This window comes from Anser cygnoides, chromosome 8 (genome assembly GCF_040182565.1).
Source record: "Anser cygnoides isolate HZ-2024a breed goose chromosome 8, Taihu_goose_T2T_genome, whole genome shotgun sequence".
NCBI classification, from domain to species: domain Eukaryota; kingdom Metazoa; phylum Chordata; class Aves; order Anseriformes; family Anatidae; genus Anser; species Anser cygnoides.
In genome coordinates this window covers 8,275,469-8,296,144 of record NC_089880.1, presented here as the reverse complement: position 1 = coordinate 8,296,144, position 20,676 = coordinate 8,275,469, and the positions used below count along the sequence as shown (strand labels likewise).

The window sequence follows — 20,676 nt, the reverse complement described above, 5'->3', positions numbered from 1 at the left end:
TTGTCTCAGAAAATAGAGATTCGGGGGGGGGGGGGGGGGGGAGTATACTCCTCAGAAAACAGTACTTTTATTAAAAAAAAAAAAAGTTACTATCTTTTTAAAAAGCAAGAAACTAATAGGTGCAAAGCTCAAATGGAAAGAGCACATAGATGTGTTCTGAAGTACAGAACATAGATGCCTTGTAGGAAAAAAGTTAGGTGTGCTGGACTGAGGGTCACAGCATCCAGCAGTCCGAATGGATGTGAGAGGCTAAACCAAGCCAATATCAGACACTGGTGAGAGTTCTATTTTGAGGACTTCCCCTCTTTGACTACCACAATACAAAACTATTGTTTACTAATATGGAGTATAGGACTAAAAATTACAACAGTGTAAAATGATTAGCTAGAGGATGCCTTATTGGGTTTAAGCATGAAAGCTTGTAGACGGCAATTTTGAATGTATGTCTAAAAAGCATATATATCACCACTATAAAACTTAGCTATAGCTCAGGGCATGTTGCCCAAGTGGGTTCTTATTTAGTAGCAAGAGGGCAAAATGACCTTTGATTGTTGGTTGTAGCATTCTATTTTACTTTTACCCAATACTTGTGCTTCTTGAGGTTAGTAGAAAGCAAAGGGCATGTTGCTGAGCATTGCAACAATTAAAGGGCCCACAGGACCTTGAGACTATAATTTTAAATCTAGTTAGATCTATTTCTTGCACATTTATTTCATATAATCTAAAATGTATTCCTTCCTAGGCCCATAATTTTATGTTTATTGCTGCTCAGCTAAAGGCAGCCTTGATTACCTTCCCCATTTTTGTCACCATAACATTGTATCTGTTAGATAAAAGATCCACTACTTAGTTCCATTTCACTTCTAAGGGCTGCCTGGACTTTTCTGTATTCTATTGTGTCATTTTCTATTCAAATGTTTACTTCTGTCTTGCATCTTTCCCTAACAATAGTCTCTGTTCCCACACATTTGAAAGCATCATCATTTTCTTACTTCTCCCTTGCTGCAAGGGAACTACCATAGCAATACCACTCTGATGTCTTTCGCATCCTTTTCTCAAAAAGATCTCAGTAGTAAGTTAGGTCGACATGAACATATTGGTTTGAACCCTCTTTGTTTGTTTAAATGTACATTTGTTGTGGCTTATTAGATTCTTAGCTATTAGGGATAAGATCCAGTTTTGGTTCATTCTGAATCTTACCATAAGGAGAATGAGGAGGGCAGTCTGTGTATGACCATAGCCTAAATAACCATCAATATCCTGTAAGTTTCTACAGTGTTTCTACAGAAAGAAATGCTTATGTCATCTCTTTGCTAGGTAGCTGGTTTGTATGCTGGACATGCAAACAGGAGTAGTTGCTGATAGTTTTAATTGTCCTTCAAGAGGGCACAGCCTTTGGGGGAATATTATTAATATATAATGAAACTTTACAAAAGCTTTTAACCGTAACTACAAGCAGCAGCACCAGCTTCAGACTATACCAGGAGCTTGTTCCAAAAGAAGTACCCTGGTATTCTTATAAACCTCTAAAGATTTAACGATCCTATTTATTTTCTTACTGTGTGTTTTTCATGTTGATTTTGCATCTCTTCATTTTACTGCCTGATACACATTTTGGAGTCCAATACTGCAATGTTTGGCATACAAAAACTACAGGAAAAATGTTTATTTAAACTTCAAAGAAAAAATATTCTTGGAGTCTTCCTTTCCACATTTGGTAAATGACTGTGCAGTATACAGACTGTTCTGCTGGAGCGAAAGGTTTGATAGTGATTCAGAAACGGTAACAGACTGAAATAGCCCAAAGTGAGAACAGAGTTTTAAGGTCACTGTAAAGCTAGGGTAGAAGGAGAAATTTGGTGAATTTTCAATTTAATAATTCCTCTCAAAGTATCAAAAACTGGAGAAGGTTTTGTGTTTGTTTGTTTGTTTCAATTGTTTAGTTAAACTGAAAACTTGATAGGTAGATAGCCTGCTTTACATAGCCTGGTGAGCATGATTCTGTATTGCAAGCATGAACCTTGTAATGCTGTTTTAGACACAGGGCATTCAGTATCACCTGATCTATGTATTCTTATGTGCTGAACCACCATAGCACAGATCCAAAAAGGAGCTGTATCCACTTCAGGGCTACCCCTGGCCCTTGCATGCCACAGTGCTCTGACATCCGTGGTGACCAGTACAGAAACTATAGGAACAATTAGGATGGCAGCACTGTGGCAGGGCAGAGCAACGTGGGAGGAAATGGTGATATCCTCTGAACTGCCTTCCAGTAGATCTTCACTTGGCTGTGAATAGAACTTAGTTTAAACTAGAGATAGTGACAACCGCTTTTATGTAGGAGATAATTTTTTTGCAAAGAGCACTTTTGCAAGTAACTTTTGCTTTTCTTTTGACTACAGAGTACTGAGCTAGGAGAATGAGATGGCAATTAAACAGATGTGGGTTCTTAATGTGTACCTGTACTGCTCATCAAGATCTGTTAATGCATATACTGGGGAATAAGCACCACACAAGGTCATGTACACAGGTGTGCATACTTACATGTTGCAAATTTATAATAAAGATTATTGTAATTTATAGTAAAGTTATAATAATTCGTAATAAAAATTACAGAAAATGTCAAATTTGTAATATAACATTTAAAGTACAAATTTAGAAGTGGACATGATAGGTCTCCCCTCATGGCTGCAAAATCCTACCTGAACATGTTAATATATACTTCGTATTAGGAGAAGATAAAGCAATATTCAAATAAATCCTAAAATTGCTTTTCTGTTTGCATTGGTGCTTACGTATACCACCCTTAGTGAAATGGCCTGAAAAACAGCCATTAAGATGTGAATCTGAGTTAAAGCACCCAAAAGTGTATGACTGCATATGCCACAGCTGATCACGTTTGAAGGGTTGATGACTATAAGCCAGCTTAAACAGTAACAAAGGAGTTTCAGAGTAATTTTTGAAACAAGGGAGGTCCCAGTTTGGACAGGTGTTACAAGGAACGAAGGAATGTTTGTAGCAGGAGGGAGAACAGTGGGAACAGAGCAGCTGTCAAAAGCAGAGCAGCTGGGCTTTACGATCTTGAACGTTGGCCCACCAACATCATGACTTTTCCCTAGGCCAGCTGGAGCATCTCCCCCATCAAATACAAGCAACCTGCATCCAGTGAGGGTAGAGACAGTTCAGGGTGCAACATGTAGGTATGCACACCTGTATGTGTTTGTGACCTTGGGTGGTGCTTACTCCCCAGTACGTGCATTAACAGATTTTGATGAGCAGTAAAAGTACGTGTTAAGAACCCACATCTCCAACAGGAGCTATGTGAGAGGGGGACTGTGAATATAACTCTTTGTGAATAGGTGCACATGGATTTGTGTGTATGAATAGAAACTTTGGAGATTGGTAGTGAAAGGACATTTAGAAATTTGTTAGGTGCTCATTAGCATTTTTCTGTTAAGTGTCCTATCTGATGTATTGCTGATACTGATCCCGAATGTATAGCTCAGTGATTGCCAGTTAATTACATGCCTAAGCAAACTGGGCAATTTTTCCCTGTTACACCATTAGGTTGTAATTGTACATATTACGTGATATGTAATGTCATGAATTGGAGTTCTCTACCAGTGGGAGAGACAAATAGTTGTTGACAATGGAAAGATAATCTCACTATTAAGATAGTAGGATAGGACCTTTTTTGTGAAGATTTTTGAGCAAAACTGTGACTGTTTCTAGAATGCTACAAGCTGTATTGATATCATTAGAATCAGGTGTGACAGCAAGCATGCTGTCAGAATATGCTGAAATTATACCAGTCAGAGGTGCTATTCCAGCAGAGACTAACTGAACTGCTATTACTAAGCATCACAAGTTCCTTGCTGGAAGACAGTGACTTTCTCAGCGACTTTCATTGTGCTTCCATAGACCTTGTATAATAGGTCCATATTTTTCTCATACTGGGGACCCCAGAACTGGATACAGTACTCCAGGTGGGCTCTCATGAGAGCAGAGGGCGAGAATCACCTCCCTCAACCTACTACCATGCTGCTTTATATGTAGTCCAGGATACAACTGGCTTTCTGGGCTGCAAGCCTATCTTGCCAGCTCATATCCATTTTTTCATCAACCAACACCCCCAAGTTCTCCACTGCAGGGCTGCTCTCAATCAATTCATCACCCAGTCTGTAGTGATGTTGAGGATTACTCTGACCCAGGTGCAGGATCTTGCACCCGGCCTTGCTGAACTTCATAAGGTTCACCTGGGCCCACTTTTCAAGCCCATCAAGGTCCCTCTGGATGTCATCCCTTCCCTGTAGCATTATCAAGAGCACCAATCAGCTTGGTGCGGTCTGCAAACTTCCTGAGGGTGCACTCAATCCCACTATCTATGTTATTAAAAAAGATATTAAACAGTACTAGTCCCAGTATGGACTCCTGAGGGACATCATTTGTTACTGGTTCCCATTTGGACATTGAGCCATTGACTGTAACTCTTTGGATATGGCCATCCAGCCAATTCCTTATCTATCTAATGTGTCATCCATCCAGTCCATATGTCTCCTATTTAGAGGCAAGAATGTTCTGGGGGACCATATCAGAGGCCTTACAGGAAGTCTAGATAGATGTCGTCAGTTGCTCTTCCCTCTCTGCTGATGCAGTCACTCTATCAGAGAAGGCCACTGGATTAGCCAGGCACTATTTGCCTTTGGTAAAGCCATGCTGGCTTCTAATCATCTCTCTGTCTTCCATATACTTCAGCATAATGTCCAGAAGAATGTCTTCCATGACCCTACTGGACAGTGAGGTGACACGGACTGGCGAGTAGCTCCTTCCCACTGCAAGGAAACTTGCTTTTGGACTCAACAGCTCACTGGTACAGAAACACGTAAATGCAAGCAGTGAGATTGGCACAGAGAAGACAAACGAGACTATCCTGGTGCAGTTAAGAGCACTGTTGTATGCAGAAGCCCATGGTTCTGTATCACAGAACAAAAAGAATTATAGATTTGGTCAGTGCTGTTCTGTGAGGAGGTGTTTCTTAGAACTCAGTTTAGACAGGCGCAAAAAAATTCTCTTTATCGATCAGGTATGCGCTGGTACCTGCAAAATGGTTGCAGACCAATCATCACAGGGTCATGGAGCAGGGCGAGAGATCATTTTCCACTTATGAACCACTTGACAATAGAAAGAGGGAGGGAAAGGAAGAGGTGTTTTACTGTCTGGCAGATTTCTTGCAGATGAAACAACTGAATGCTAGTTTTCAGTAAGGCTATTCCTTTGAACAGGCAACTGGAAACACAGTTTAGGTGTAAATAAATAGAAGACCAAACAAAAAAACTCCAGCTGTATTTTGAGAAGAAAAAAAAAGTTTTCACTGCTTTGGAATTCAGGCTTGATTTGGGATCTCTCTTCTGAACACACTCTCTTAACCTATACCGGTAGGCTACCTAAGCCAGTCATCATGAGGATATGTTACGTGTTTTTTTGGGAGCACACATCTATGTATTCTCCATGCCAGTCAGACATCACTACATACCAGTGTGTGGTTGTGGTGGTTCTACTCAAAGGGAAAGGGGAGAGAAAATACAATGAAAAGGTCTCAAGGGTTGAGATAAGGACAGGGAGATCACTCAACAATTATTGTCATGGACAAAAGACTCAGCATAGGGAGATTAATGTAATTTATTACCTATTAGTAACAAGCTAGAGCAGTGAGAAACTCAAACTATAAACACCTTCCCCCCATGTACCCTCTTCTACGTCCTCCCCTCAAGCAGTGCAGGGGAATGGGGAATGGGGGCTGCAGTCAGTCTGTAACACTTCATCTCTGCCGCTCCTTCATGGTCACTCTCTGCCCCTGCTCTAGCATGGGGTCCCTCCCACAGGATGCCATCCTTCCTAAACTGATCCTGCGTGGGCTTCCCACAGGCAGCAGCTCTTCAAGAATTGCTCCCACATGGCTCCGTACCATGGCGTTCATCCCCCAGGAGCAAACTGCCCCAGCACGGGTCCCCCACGAGCAGCAGCTGCCCCCAGACCCCCTGCTCCTGCGTGGGCTCCTCTCCACGGGCTGCAGCTCCGGCCCGGGGCCTGCTCCTGCGGGGGCTCTCCATGGGCCGCAGCCTCCTCCAGGCCACAGCCACCTGCTCCACCGGGGGCTCCTCCACGGGCTGCAGCGTGGAGATCTGCTCCGTGTGGGACCCGTGGGCTGCAGGGGGACAGCCTGCTCCACCAGGGGCCTCTCCACAAGCCACAGGGGAACTTCTGCTCCGTGCTAGGAGCACCTCCTGCGCTGACCTTGGGGGCTGCAGGGCTGCTTCTCACCCCTCACTCTCCCAGCTGCTGTTGTACAGCAGTTTCCTTCCCTTTCTTAAATCTGCTCTCACAGAGGCACAAACAACTTCTCTTATTGTCTCGGCTCTGGCCAGCGGTAGGGCCCTTTGGAGCTGGCTGAGACTGGCCCTTATCTAACATGAGGCGGCTTCTGGACTCTTCTCACAGAAGCCACCCCAGCAGCCCCCTACTACCAAAACCTTGTCACATAAACCCAATACAGAGGTCTGCAGCTGTTTTTTCATCTGTCTCCTGAGAACGCTTTGTAATCTTACATTTTTTTCCAAATTCTCAATGTCAAGTAACTCCCCTTCTATGTGGAGTGCACTTCTAAAGCCAAGACATTTAGGGAAAGTATTAATAAGACTGTTGCTAACATGAATCCATGAAGAGTTCCTCTGTTAGCTCAGTTTACCATGTGGTTCATCTTTTTGCACAATCCGTATCATTATTCTTTGGACACTTCATTATCCATATTACAGTTATTACATTAATTCACCTCTTCTCCATCTTGGAATTTCTCATGTGATACTGAAACAAATTCTTCAGCATCAGTGAAGGTTATTTGATGAAATACCTCTGATCTGAGTAGTGGGCTATCTTATGCAAGAACCAAGGGTTAGTAAATCACTTTGTATTTTTGTCTGCTTTGTATTTCAGTTATTTTCAACATAGGTCTTAAATGTATGTAGTAGAGATGTTCATTTTTACACACATTTAATATTACTTTGGTTTGTTTTTTAAACATGTAAGACAGAACATCAAAAAATTATATGTACAACTTCTTTTTTTGGGGGGTGGGGGGGGTATGATGTAAAAACAAGCACACCGCAGGGAGGGACAGTGTCATTCAAAATTGCCAGGCGTTTATTTATTTATTTATTTAGCAACATTTGGAGATAAAAAAAAATAAACCCTTGTGTGTTGCAAGAGGGTTAGGGGAAGTGACTGCTGAAATCACTCACAGTATAAATGGTTTGCAAGGTCAGTCCCTGAAGTCACTCAGTGAGTAAAATAGGAGTGCATAAAGTAATCAAAAAAGTTGGCTACAGTACTGAATGCCTTTTCTGAGTCACTAGAATGTCATTCTTGGGCTATACAGCTCTCCTCCTATGTTGGGTGTATTGTACTGCAGAAAGAGGTAAGCTTTAATATGAAAAAAAATGCTTTCTTAAAGTGTGTAGGAAGATTGTTACTAAAACAATTTGTAAATAAAATCTTCAAATTAAAGCCTATTTTAATGAAGTTCTGTCAACAGTAATTGAGATTTCTTCTGGTAATATTTAACACAGGATTCAGTATCTTGTCATGGGTATTATTTCACCTATTTATTGGATAACTACTGCTGTTACTAAACTGTTGCACATTTTTTTTAAATGGTTATCATCTCTATAAACTACAACCAGACAAATCATTTGTTATTTGTTATATTTTTAATTGTTCTAACATCTAAAACCTGTAAATAGTCAGTAGATTAAAATAGAGAATATTCAATAAATGTGTTTTTTTCCTTTTTTTTTTTTTTTTCTGTCTGGAATAGTCTATGAGATAATCTGAGAAAAATAAATGTTTAGTGACTGACTTAGCTTACAAAATAGCTGTTGAATGACAGCTTGTTCTGTGGTATTTTCATCAATTAAATGAGATAAATGTATGCAGATATGCTTTTGTATATGTTTAAAGAGGTAGCTAGTATTCTGGGTGTTTTTCCAGAAGGCTCTAATGATGTTTTCTGCTTCACTGTTCAATTTATTTCCCTTGATATTGTATTTATGTTTTTAGTGCCCATTTAATTATTTAATTGCTTTGCTTTCCATATGGGTTTTTAGTTTTGTTTGGTTTTTTTTGGGGGGGGAGGGGATTTGTTTGTTTTCTTAAACCGTTGGAGAAAGGGCACTGTCTGTTTTGGAGCTAGTGTGTCTGTGCTCAGTTCAGGTTGTTTTAATTTTAGGTGAAGATTTTGAAGACTTTATTAATCAAGGCAATCTGATAGATTTTACTTAAAAAAAAAAAAGTGAAAAATATTGATGTTAATGAATTGTACCATCTTTTTTTACGTATACTTACAGTAAATGCTTCTTCAATGCAACTACTAAACAATAATTTTTTTGCAAAGTAGTCTAGAAAGATCCTGGAATTTGAAAAGAGAGTTTGCCTGAATTTGTGTTTTCTTTTCACAATGCTTTCTTTAGATTAAAGAGATAGCAAAGGAATGCAAATGTGGCAATATTTGATCCATCTGGGACAACTACTACCGTGGGCCATGCTGGGTTCTTAGTTCAAGCTTCATATTGGAAGTCTGTGTGAGTTGTTTGAGAGTTAGGTTGTTGCACAAGGGCTGAAATATACTTCTACCTGAATTCATAGTTTGTGCTTGGCTTTCTGGAAATTGCTACTGGCATAATAATGGTGAGAAAGCAGTTTGAGCTATTTCTAACCAAGATCAAGTCACGTATATGTACTAAATCATTAATTCCAGCTGTCCACAAAATGATTTGAATCATTTAAGCCATGCTTTATAATATAAAAATATAAAAAAAAAAAAACATTTTACTGAGTACCCAGATCAAAGTGCATAATATAGTTTTGAAGTACATTCTGTCAGCAGAGTTATTTTTCTCAAATTACCAAGAAACTGCATTTAAAAAAAATAAAAATAAAAAGAGAGAGAGAATAATTAACTGTGGTCCGAAATACATACACATACTGTGGCACTTCAGAGTAACACTTGCTATGGCATAGTCTGACATCAGGGCAGTAGTGGTGAAGAACAGTCAGAGAGTTGAAATGAAATCCAGAAGCAAATATGTCTTAGTAACGGTGAAGAGACTTAGGAGTCCCTAGTCTGCACAATGGTCAATAAAAGTGTAACAACTCAGATGTAAGGGGTGAATACAGCAGAGAACTCTCCCTCTACTGAATAGCCTGTGGCTTTCCAGCCATCACCCAAGTGCGCTGTTGCAGATTTCCATCATTGCAGAAGCTGATTCAATCTGGACATCCAACATTATCCTGTATTACCTTCAACTTAAGCTTGACTTACTTGCTGCCATATGAAAACTTTTTAGCAGTTTGGAGAAATCATAGCATATTCAATGTCAATCTCATTGAAATTTAATAGACCAAGGCACACTATGTCGTGATAAACACAAAGTGTTTTGGTTTTTTGGTTTTTTTTTGGGGGGTGGGGAGATAAGCAATTTACTCATGTACAATAGGAATATTTAAGAATATTCTAAAGGTACATTCTAAAGATTGGTTCATAGACCGATTTTTAACATATCATTTCTTGTGGGAAGGAAATGAAAAAAATAGGTTAAAGAGATCAAACTGTGAGGAATTATACCTGAAAAAAAAAAAAAAGTTATTTTATAGCAAATGAGGATGAAAACAGTAAGTTTAAATGTCTGAATCAGAGGCAGCTAAGATACCATGTGCCATTTCTCTATGACTTTTTTTATAAACAGGATCTGAAAATGATGTGTTGCTTTAAATGTGAGATGATCACTGTACTGATGTGCTGCAGAGATTTGCTGCTATCTGAATATTCTTGCAGTCGGTAATAAGCAGATGCAGGCATAGACTATAAGAAAAGTTGGTTACATGTTTAACTATTAAGTTATTCTATTAAGTTATTCTTTAAATCATAGAATTTTTCTCAGCTTAAAAACTGAAAGCATTGATTGTAAGGAGTTCTAATGAAAAATGTAGAATTGGAAAAATTCCTTGTCTCGCCACACTATAGGCAATTTGGGGGGGGGGGGGGGGGGGGGCTAAAATAGCCATTTTTAACACACTTGCAAGATGGTGACAGCTAGAGGAGTACTATTCATTTCACCTATTCCTGCTTTTTTTTTTTTTTTGGGGGGTGGGGAATGTATTAAAATGAGAATGTGTCTTAAATGTGTCTTAATGAATTTTGTTAATAAAAGTGAGTCTCTACTCTCTCTTTTGATAGTAGGGTAATACCCTCTGGTGGACAGAGCAATCTTATATACTCAGGATAGAACGATTGGTCGGAAGGAACATGCTTGTTATTAGAATAGCTAAAAGAGTTGGAGAAAATGTGAACCTGTGAGCAAATTTAAACTCTTCCTTTATCACTTCAGCAGTATCCTCAAGGCTTGTCTACCTTTCCTGGGTATTTAAGCCAGTCAAAAGAAAGTTATTAGATCTCACAATGAGCATTATTTTCTTCATACTTTCAAAATATCATAGCTACAGACTACTTAAAATTATACTTAAAAGATTTTTTTTTTCCCAAAGCTTTAAGGAATTTTCCAAAAAATTGTCTCTGATTTGGTAGGCATTCCACAAACTGACATAGAAACAGTGAATGTTCAGGGGATGTCTTAACTAAAGTAAAATTCACTTTGCACACTTTGATATGGAAGAATAAGGATTTATTTTGCTCACTTTGGATTAGAAGTCCCATTACTTAATCTTTGGTTGAAATGTCGCCAGTTTAGTTCAGCAGGCTATAACCCTACATCCCTTGCATGAGGAAAGATCTTAAATATTTTTCCTGTAGTCCCACTTTCACAGCACTTGGACCATCTGTGGGAAAGTACCAGTAACAGCACTGGTGCTTTTTCAAACCTGTGGCCTGACAACTAAACTGGTGAGAGGATTTTGGTGCCAGCTCTGTACTGAGTAATGAATCTCACTCACCAAGAAATATCTTTGCCTAGTGAACATTTATTCTCCCCTTTCTTTTCTACATGGAAGTTTCGTTTATTTTCTAAGGCTTAATTTCTCAGAGATTGCTTTATTTATTCTTGATGAATTCTCACCTTTGATGTTCAGATATAAAGCAGACTACTTGTATCTAATCAGCTAGACTGTCTAGAGTCTGTTTCTGTGGGTAAAGCTTCAGCCTTTAAAATAAGTACATTTCAGTCACCCAGGCGTAAAGAATTAGTCACTGAAATCAGGTCAGTGATTATAAACAAACAAAAAGCATTTCTTAACCTTCTTAACATTAGATTGTTGTCTTTCTTAACATCTTCCCAACATTTGTTTCTTTCCCCTTCAGTGTGACTAGTCTCATTCTCAAACTGTTGAGAAACTTCTATCAAGAAGTTGAGAAACTGTTGAGAAACTTCTATTAAACTAATTCAGGTTCATTTTTTAAAATTTACATTGGCTGTACATTTCTTCAACACTGAAGAAGGCCCAGTAAGGAACTTTTGGGGTAGACTGTATAATATTGAGCTAATGAGAAATATCAGACAGCCCTCACCCCCCAAACTGAGTCAAAATGCTTTGAAGCTTACAAAGGTCAAAGTGAATACCCAGAATTGATTACATCATGTAACATGTCATAAGAAGTAATCTCATGGACAGGGGGAAATGTTTTGGAATATCAGATAACTTTAGCCTGACAGAAAGTTTAGGGAATGTGAAGGCAAGGGGAGATTTGACTGAACTTGATTAAGTGGCACATGAGTTTAATGTCAGTAAGGATGGTGGTGGCACCTGGAGAAAATAGTTGGAAAGGAAATCTACAGAGTGCATAAAGTTGTTCTCTGCGGCAATGAAAGGACTGCTCCCCCATCAGCTCCCTCTGATGGAAGGGTAAGAGATGTTTGTGGTTTGAGCTGGGGCACTAATATCTGGTCCCAGTCTTTGCAACTAAAATATATTAATGAACTATACAGTATGTAGTTTTTGTTCCTACAAAATATGGATTCTTGGTAGTTTCCCTTTTTACGCTGATTAAGTAGAAAAGATATGCTCATTTGATTACAAATGTTACCAGGATTTCTTGCTACATTTTCTATTGTAAAAATATTTTGCAGTTTCTAGCATGTTCCTCAGTCACCAATATTTTTATTTATAATTTTTAGCTTGTGAACAATCTCCTCCTAGGAGAGTTAAAGAAGTGCCTACTGAAACATGGAACAACCCTCCCTATCCACATGGTACTCAAGTAACATACAGGTGTCGGCCTGGATATATAAAATATGGACGAATTTTGTTTGAGTGTGATGACGGAGCATGGAAGCAACGCCGCCCACTGACAGAATGCAGAAGTAAGTATTTATGCAAAATACATACAAACATTTGACCTGGCATGTCACATACCTTGCCAGCAATGTTAATGTGAAATTTCAATTGCACCTTTACCTGTACATTGTTTATTTCAGCATCCTTTAAAATATCATCTTAAAAGGCATGTATGCAAAAGGAAACATTTGTGTAATTTCCTTTTCTCCAGTTCAAAGGAATATTTTTTTGCTTTACAGAAGATTTATGCTAGGCCAGCCTTACCAACCCAATCTGTGCGTTTGCTATCAGAATAGAATCTGCTTTTAAGAATATCCAAGACACTTTTCATTCTAGCATCATTCTATCTATGTCTGTGCAGCTGTGTTTCTGGTTTAGGTTAGGTGATACAATTATAGTATATCTGGGACACAAGCTAAGGTACCACAACAAAGAGGTCCATTATACAGCTGATATGGACCTTTCTGCATTTAAATTAAATAAAAATAACTAGTCACTGTATATTGCCTATAAATGGCAGGTTATGGAAGAATTGTGTTTTAGCATGTTAAAAAACAAAACAAAACAGTTAAACAGTTCTGTTATTTTTCTGGCATCTTGCAGTCAGAATTTTATCTTTCTTGTGTTAAATTATGTTAATTCCTTCTTATTTTTACATGTATTTATATAAATACTCAGTGCACAGAGCTCTTTCCAATCATACAAAAATTGCTGTAGCTTTTTAGTTACATATTTTAGGAAATACTGCCACCAAGTGAACAGATGCTGACATTGGCAAGGTGCGGGTGGAAGGTAAAAAGTGGTGATTTGGCACAGATTAAGTGATAACATCCCCTTTCTATGAGAGGCCACACTAAGCAGTGAAGTTGGTCATGGGGTTGTCCATTTCCTCTGTGTCACACTGGAGAAAGTCTAGGGCCTACTCAAACACCTCTTCCTTGGAAACAACAAGATGTTGATATGATCTAAGAAATGAAAATGCCTAGTTTGACAGGGATCATGAAGGATTTCTTCTGAGGCCTAATATAGTTTAGCCATGTAGTTTATTTTACAGTCCTTTGAGCAGAAAGGGCTGAGGACCACAGGACTCCTGTGGCCTCAGGTAATCTCTCTTTACTCAACACAATCCCCATCAGGTTGAGGAAATTTCATTTCCAGTCATGGATTGCTTCTGTGGTGGAAGATTTGGACCAGTTTATGTCAGAAAGTATACGAAAAGCTGAAGTTACATCCTGCCATTAAATGTATCATAAAACTTAAGATGAGATCTGCCTTTTTTTGAAGGACTGAAAGCTCCTAATTTGTTGTTTACTTTTAAAAAATAAATAAATAAAAACAATTCTCACTCTAATATGTTCTCATTGAAAACAGTGATTCATTAAAGGAGGTTAATTGAGCTAATGCTGAGTATTTTTGACAATACACTCTGCATGAAATACACTCTGCTAATTAATAGAAAAGTGCTGTCTTTCAAATTTTGACTCTGTGTATGGTGTAAGTACTTTTTTTTCTTTCTGTCTTTCTTACCAGATAAGCCCTGTGGACATCCCGGAGATACTGAGTTTGGTTCCTTTCAACTTACCAGTGGAAATGAGTTTGTCTTTGGTGCTAGAGTGGAGTACAGATGTAATGATGGGTAATATTATTTAATTCAGTATATGGGAGTTAATTTAAGGTTTTAATGATAAGAGAAGTGTCAGTAATAGATTTGTTGTCTCTAAAGCAGCTGCAATTTACTAATATTTAAGAACATTTAGTTATTTTTTAATTTAAAATAATGAGATTACAGGAATACTAAACATAACTGTTTCTCATGTCTGGTGGTATTGAAGTAACTGTACTTCACACACATTAAGCTGTCATCCAAAGTGTCTAAAACAGATAAGGCTGTAGTTCATTTGAAATCACGGTTGTCCAAGTAGAAAGCAAAACTAATGGTCTGCCTGTAAAGCTGCCTCATGACTTGACCAGCCAGCTGATGGAAACACAGCTTCTCATGCTGGAATCTTTGCTCTCAGCAGGCAGTCATTATGCAGTTATCTGGTGAAGTCATTAGGCAGTACAATGGAATCACCTATTCAGAACCACAACCATTAAGTCCTGCTTAAATCATTTCTGTGAGTTATGAAACAAAATGCATTGTAAAAAATGTTTGAAGACTGGATAACATCTCTTCATTGACTTCTTGGAAGAAGTTCTCTCTTCTCCCTCTATTCATCTTCTCCAATGAAAACTGTAGTAAGGCAAATATATAGTATTGTGCTTAGGTAAACATGCTTATAACTACATTCTTTCCTCATGAAATGCAAATCAGCCATAAGCACAATACAGTGGTTTAGCCATGCTTTTGCACACTTTGAGTTGCTGGAATGTATTACTGGATCTAGTCTAGTATAAATATGAGTTGCAAAATCAATATTCTCCTTAATTCCTTAAATGCAGACAGTTCTTCTGTCATTTCAGACTAGCTGTAATCCCTCTCTGACCGCATTCCAGACTAAGCAGAAGCAGTGTCGTTGTGGCTATGATGCCCTCAAACCTAAGAGAATTCTAACTCAGCAAAGCATGGAATACGTATGGCTGTCCCATGGCTTTCACTCATACTGGAGCATAGACAGCGTGAGATTTACTCTGCTAGCTAATGATTGTGTAAATCACCCCTAGGTCATTTATTTTCTAGACAAAGCTTGGTATATCTATAATGAAGAATATACCTGACCAATTACTTCCTACTTTATGATTTATTTTTTTTTGGTTTTGTATTTTTGCCATATGCAAGTAAAAGAAACAAAATAGGGGAGACAAGCAGAAAAATACTGTTTTCTTTTGTTATGTTTTGGTTAGTCTGTACTCAAATATCTGAAACCTACTTCCTTTGCTTCAAAAACAGCAGCACTGCTGTTTCTTTCACGAGACTGTAATTTATTGTTTACTCTTTTTTTCTTGTAAGATACCAGATGCTTAGCCAAAAAAATTACCGTGAGTGTCTGGCAGATGGATGGAGCAATGATATCCCTCACTGTGAAGGTAAATGGAGTTTGACATTTAATTCTTTATCAAAGTTATTTTTTTATCTGTCTGATACTATCTAGAGCTTGCCTGTGATCTTGCTACTCTCTGTGGGGCTGCTGTTGTCTATTGTGACTATTATGACTTCTCATGGTGTTAATAACAACTCAAGAATATTCACTGATTAAACCCCTAGTATTAATTCACATAGATATACAAATGTCTAAACTCAAGTTATACAATAGTGAATCTCTTACAGTGCCTGCTCAGACATTTTAATCCAATAAACACTCAAGCTTTTATCAAAAAGCACTCACAGAACTAAGTCTTGTCACTCGCAGACAGGCTTAAAGCTCTGCCTCAGATAAAGACCCCAAATGTGTAGGTATCTGTAAAACACAGTTATAAAAGACAGCTGGGATAAGACATTTCACATGTATATGAAAGTCTGTTGTTTATAGCTTGTTTCCTCTTCTGCCATTGTGAATATCTTAGCTATTAAGATTTTGTTTAAAGTTTTTCTCGCTATTAGCATACAGTGGAACAACCTTAGTAGAGAGAATGAGAATAAAAGACACCCAGTCCCCAGAACCAAATAAACGGGATAGCTTAGATACTTCCCCGAATTTGGAAATCTTTTCATCAGTTTCAAACCTGTGTGATTATAAAAATTTCCTTTATAAAAAGTTTCCTTTCTTCCCAGAGATAATTTTTAACTTTTAAAAGTAATTTGTAATTTTAGATTTTTTTTTCATTTTTTTAAATTAAGATTTCCTAATAGCTGGTCTCAGGTATTCTACGTTCAACTGAATGAATTTTGAGTGTCCTCAATTTTAGGCATACAGCTTGCTCCCTGCACAATGCAGAGCAATGTTTTCCAACTTTTTTTTTTGTCACATCAACAAGATACTGCAGTTTCAAAGTCCTTATAAAATTTTCCTTTCATGCCTGAAGAGTTTTCATTAGGTTGAAATGTCTGTTAAAAATGGCATCAGAATACATAGCAAATTTATATATATATTAAATTTTAAGGTAATTACAGTGGTTTATCTGTATTGTAATTTTTGTGCATCAATATATTTCAGAGAATAGCCAACCAAATAGCTGTCTTTTTTCTTTTGTTTTGTTTTGCTTTGCTTTATTTTGTTTTCCAGTGGCAAAGTGTTTACCTGTAAAAGCACCAGAAAATGGAAGAATAGTCATGACTGGTGCATTTGATCTAAACCAAGAATATTCCTTTGGCCAGGTTGTAGAGTTTAAATGTAATGAAAAATACAGGCTTGTTGGATCTAAAGAAATACATTGCTCTTCTGATGGAAGATGGGATAGCGATGTACCTCAATGCCAAGGTAAAAGGAACACTATTATCTGCAATAAGCTTTATTCGCACAGACTTCTAGGGACTGGTTACCACCTAGGAAACTACAAAGCTTTCACTTTATTGCACAGCAATTAAGCATAGCTTGTCTGTGAACAATATCTATTACATATTTGCAAAAGTAGGATTAGAAAGAGAAATCAGAGAATATTGTATGATAACGTAGTCAAAATGGACCACCTGTTTGTTCTGCATTTTCACTACAAGCTGTATGGTTTGCCAGGCTGCATTCAATTCTTTGAAACTAGCTTCAGTACCTACATAAGATTCAATCACTTCAGTGTTTATTTAACCAAAGTAATTACAAATTATTTTGAATCTATATGAACCTAGTTTAAAAAATAAGTATGATTCTAATTCATTCATGTTCATAAGCTACGTAAAATGCAAAGAAATCATGATGGATTTTTCTTTCTTCAAACTACTGTGTTTTGACAAGTTAGAAGGTTAATTCATGTTCAGTTTCTACAGAATAACAGAATAGGTGAGGTCCCTCAAAATGGAGTCAGCTAGGGCAAGTTGCTCAGGATCATGTCCAGTAGGCTTTTGAACATCCACAAGGATGAGGACTTCACAGCCTCTCTGGGCAACCCAGTTCATTGTTTGACTACCCCCAAGTAAAAATTATTTTCCTATTTTAAGCGGTATTTCCTGTACCTCTTTGTGCGCCTGTGGCTTCTCATCTTGTCACTACCTGCCAATGAGAAGGCAAGGTTCCATCATCTTTACTTCCACCTCACCTATCACAGTCAGAAATTTATATAGAATACAGTAGAATAGTTTAGTTGGAAGGGACCTACAAAGATCATTAAGTCTAACTGCCTGTCCACTTCAGGGCTAACCAAAAGTTAAAGCATATTATTAAGGGCATCATCTAAATGCCCCTTTCCCGTCAATGTTCAAGAGGCATCAACCACTCACTAGGAAGCCTGTTCTGGTGTTTGACTAGTCTCACAGTAAAGAATTTTTTCGCAATGTCCAGTCTGAACCTCCCCTGGCACAGCTTTGTGCATTCCCATACAATTAATAAGATTCCCAATAAACCTTCTCTTCTGTAGACTCCCTAAACCTCTCTTTATCTGTCAGTTCCCTTAATTATCTTTGTGACTTTCACTAGACCTGCTCCAAAATGTCCATCTCTCTTGTTTTGGGGAGCTCAGACCTGGACATAGTGCTCCAGATGTGGTCTTAACAGTGCTGAGTAAAGAGCAAAGATCACATCTTTGGACCTGCTGAGAATGCTTGTCCAAATGTAGCCTGGGATGCTGCCTCCTGTTCAACTTGTCCACTAGGACCGTGAAGTCTTTTTCTATAAAGCTGCTTTTCAGTCAGTTGGCCCCCAGCCTGTCATGGTGAATGGGGTTATTCCTCCCATTTTGCAAACTGGAATTGTATGGGATTGGCTTGTCAGTACATAAGAATGAACCACAGGAAGTAACAATCTCTGTCAGATATTTGGTCCATCAAGTTTCTTAGATTATTTACATATTATCTCATCTGGAAGTATATGTTCGTAAGACCAGGTGTGTTTGTTAGGATGTCAGATACATGTATGGTCTGTTCACAATGTCAGAGCTAAATTTTGCCGCTTTGAAACACCTGTTTATTTTAATTTGAACAACATAAATGGGATTAAACACATGTCCTTGCACCATTTGTAGAATATAGTGAATTTTATTAAACAAAGATAGGTATGATGAAATATGTCTCAGGGGAAGTATAAAGTAAATCCAGCAGACGAATCCAGGATAACCCTTTGGTGTCCTTCTCTATAGCCTAGGAAACAAAGCCATGAATATTATCTGACTTTAGGAATTCAGATTTTGGAAACTGCAAGATCTCAGTAGTTTTACTGCTTTGTCAAGGAGCTGAAGATGCTGGGGTTCTTTTATAGATAGCTAGGTATTCTAATGTCAGTTTGCCAGATAGTTTAATGCTTTTTTTCCGGTTGATGCTAAAATTTTACTAATCATCTACTGAACATGAGAGAGCTTCAGGCTTTCCTTACAAGAAAATGAAATTATCTGAAAAAGGAAAAAATCCTAAATTTCAGCTAGCCTAGTTGCTTATTTTAAAATGTCCCATACTGTATATACTGATTCTGAAAGCCATTAAAAACAAAGCATAGACCTGAAAGCTGTCTTTTGAATCAGTTTACTACTGTAGCTGTGCTACACTGTACTTTCTACTTGGCACCTACAATCAGGTCATTGAAGAGTTCTCAAATAAGTTCCAGATGGTTTCCAAATGAAAGCGTTTATGTTGACATAATTTCTGTGAAGTCACGTGGAAAATATATTTCTATATATATATATTCCAATAAACATTTATTTTCAGCAAATAAAAATTGATAAAAATATATGTATTTTGTCTTTCTCAACTTCAGATATTATCTGTAATGTACCAGCAATTCCTCATGGATTTGTGCGTAACTCAAAGTCATCTTACAAGGAGTCTGAACAACTGCAGTTTGGTTGTGAAAAAGGATACACATTTGGTGAAAGAGCAGATGCACTATGTACTGAATCTGGATGGCATCCAACCCCCTACTGCACTGGTCTGCCTTTTCCTAAAGTTATTTTGGACACTGGTTGTATTTGGAAGTAATTTCATTATTATCATAATCATTATAATTAGTTTATTGTTTTTTTTTTTTTTTTAAATAATCATCATCCACATCTTGCCAATACACCATGAAGATCTGGAAGGACTAGGGATTTGAGGGACAAAACAACTGGATATGAGTTTTCCATGAGAGGCCATAGCAAAAAATGGTTAATTCAGCCTTTCTTGCGTATACTTGAGTATAGTTGGATGGGCCTATGAAGATAGGCTCACATGTACTGCATAAATGAGATGGATGATGAAATACTTTAGCATTAGAAGCTGCTTAATTTATCCTGTTCCTTTTTTATTCTGTGACCCTGAATTGGTGGGGATAACATAGCAAAAATACTCTTGGTTTATAAATAATTCTTAATTTGAATAGGAAGGATAAATCTCTTTACCTTCTACAAAATACAGTGAAAATGCTTTAGTGAAGGGATGGAAGAAAATCAGACACTAAAAGGAGTATTTAAGCAAGCAGAAAAAAACACTAATACTGGAGAAATTAAAACTATAGAAGGAATCTGAAATTTTTAATGGCACAGGAAAATTAACATTTGAAACCAACTTAGAGAAGTGATATGGTTTCTGAAGTCCCGTTGTCTTCAAATCAAGACATGATACCTTTTTAAGTGAAATTCAAGTATACTGCTTTTAACTTGAATATAACTGGTGAAAGTCAGTGGCTGTTCTGGAAATAAAAAGAGGGGGTTAAATACTGGATACCATATGAATTGCAGCAGTATGGATAAAACTGAGGGAAGCTAATAGTCTCAGCTTGATGACCTACTTGCTTATGAATCAGCAGCAGTCCTCTGAGGGGGAGCTACAAATTTATGCATCTTCAAGTCTTCCGTGTTCAGTAGCTGAGATGCTGTGGCAACATAGCCAACATTCTGCTACTTGTAATTTTAAGAGAGTAAAATGCCACTCAGCATCTCACCGTGTATGAACCTGTGAAACAACAGAAGGTTTGAAGACAATAGTAGGTTTTCCTGACCTACTGAACTGATTTCTGCATTTTTCCTGAGTGTCCCTGAGTCTTACCATAGTTTGAGTAGACTGAGCACCTGTTTGCTTATTGTTACATTTGCTTTTGAAATTTCTGGGCTACTAATTCTGATGAACCAATTCCAATGAAAGAGGAACAATTCAAAAATGATCTCTGTTTCACTGATAGAACTTCCATAAGAAATTGTTAGTGTACTGTGCACCTTTTAAAAAAATGAGTGGAAATTACAAAAAGTACCTTTCAAAATACCTTTCAAATTTAAATCCTCACTTAAAGTCAGGAAATAGTAAGACAGGGTTGTAGGAAGAACGGTCTGATGTGGTTATGGCCA

At 37.7% G+C, this 20,676-nt stretch overlaps 1 protein-coding gene across 1 annotated transcript in view; it reads left to right on the top strand.

The window, feature by feature from the left end:
- The first annotated feature begins 7,304 nt into the window (after window positions 1-7,304).
- The window catches only part of CFH (complement factor H), a 37,374-nt gene continuing 24,002 nt past the window's right edge, over window positions 7,305-20,676 (top strand). The window contains exons 1-6 of the mRNA XM_067001434.1: window positions 7,305-7,471; window positions 12,180-12,365; window positions 13,870-13,975; window positions 15,290-15,366; window positions 16,503-16,697; window positions 19,113-19,283. Coding sequence (XP_066857535.1) covers window positions 7,411-7,471; window positions 12,180-12,365; window positions 13,870-13,975; window positions 15,290-15,366; window positions 16,503-16,697; window positions 19,113-19,283 — 796 coding nt within the window. The 5' untranslated portion in view covers window positions 7,305-7,410. The remainder of the gene's footprint in view (window positions 7,472-12,179; window positions 12,366-13,869; window positions 13,976-15,289; window positions 15,367-16,502; window positions 16,698-19,112; window positions 19,284-20,676) is intronic.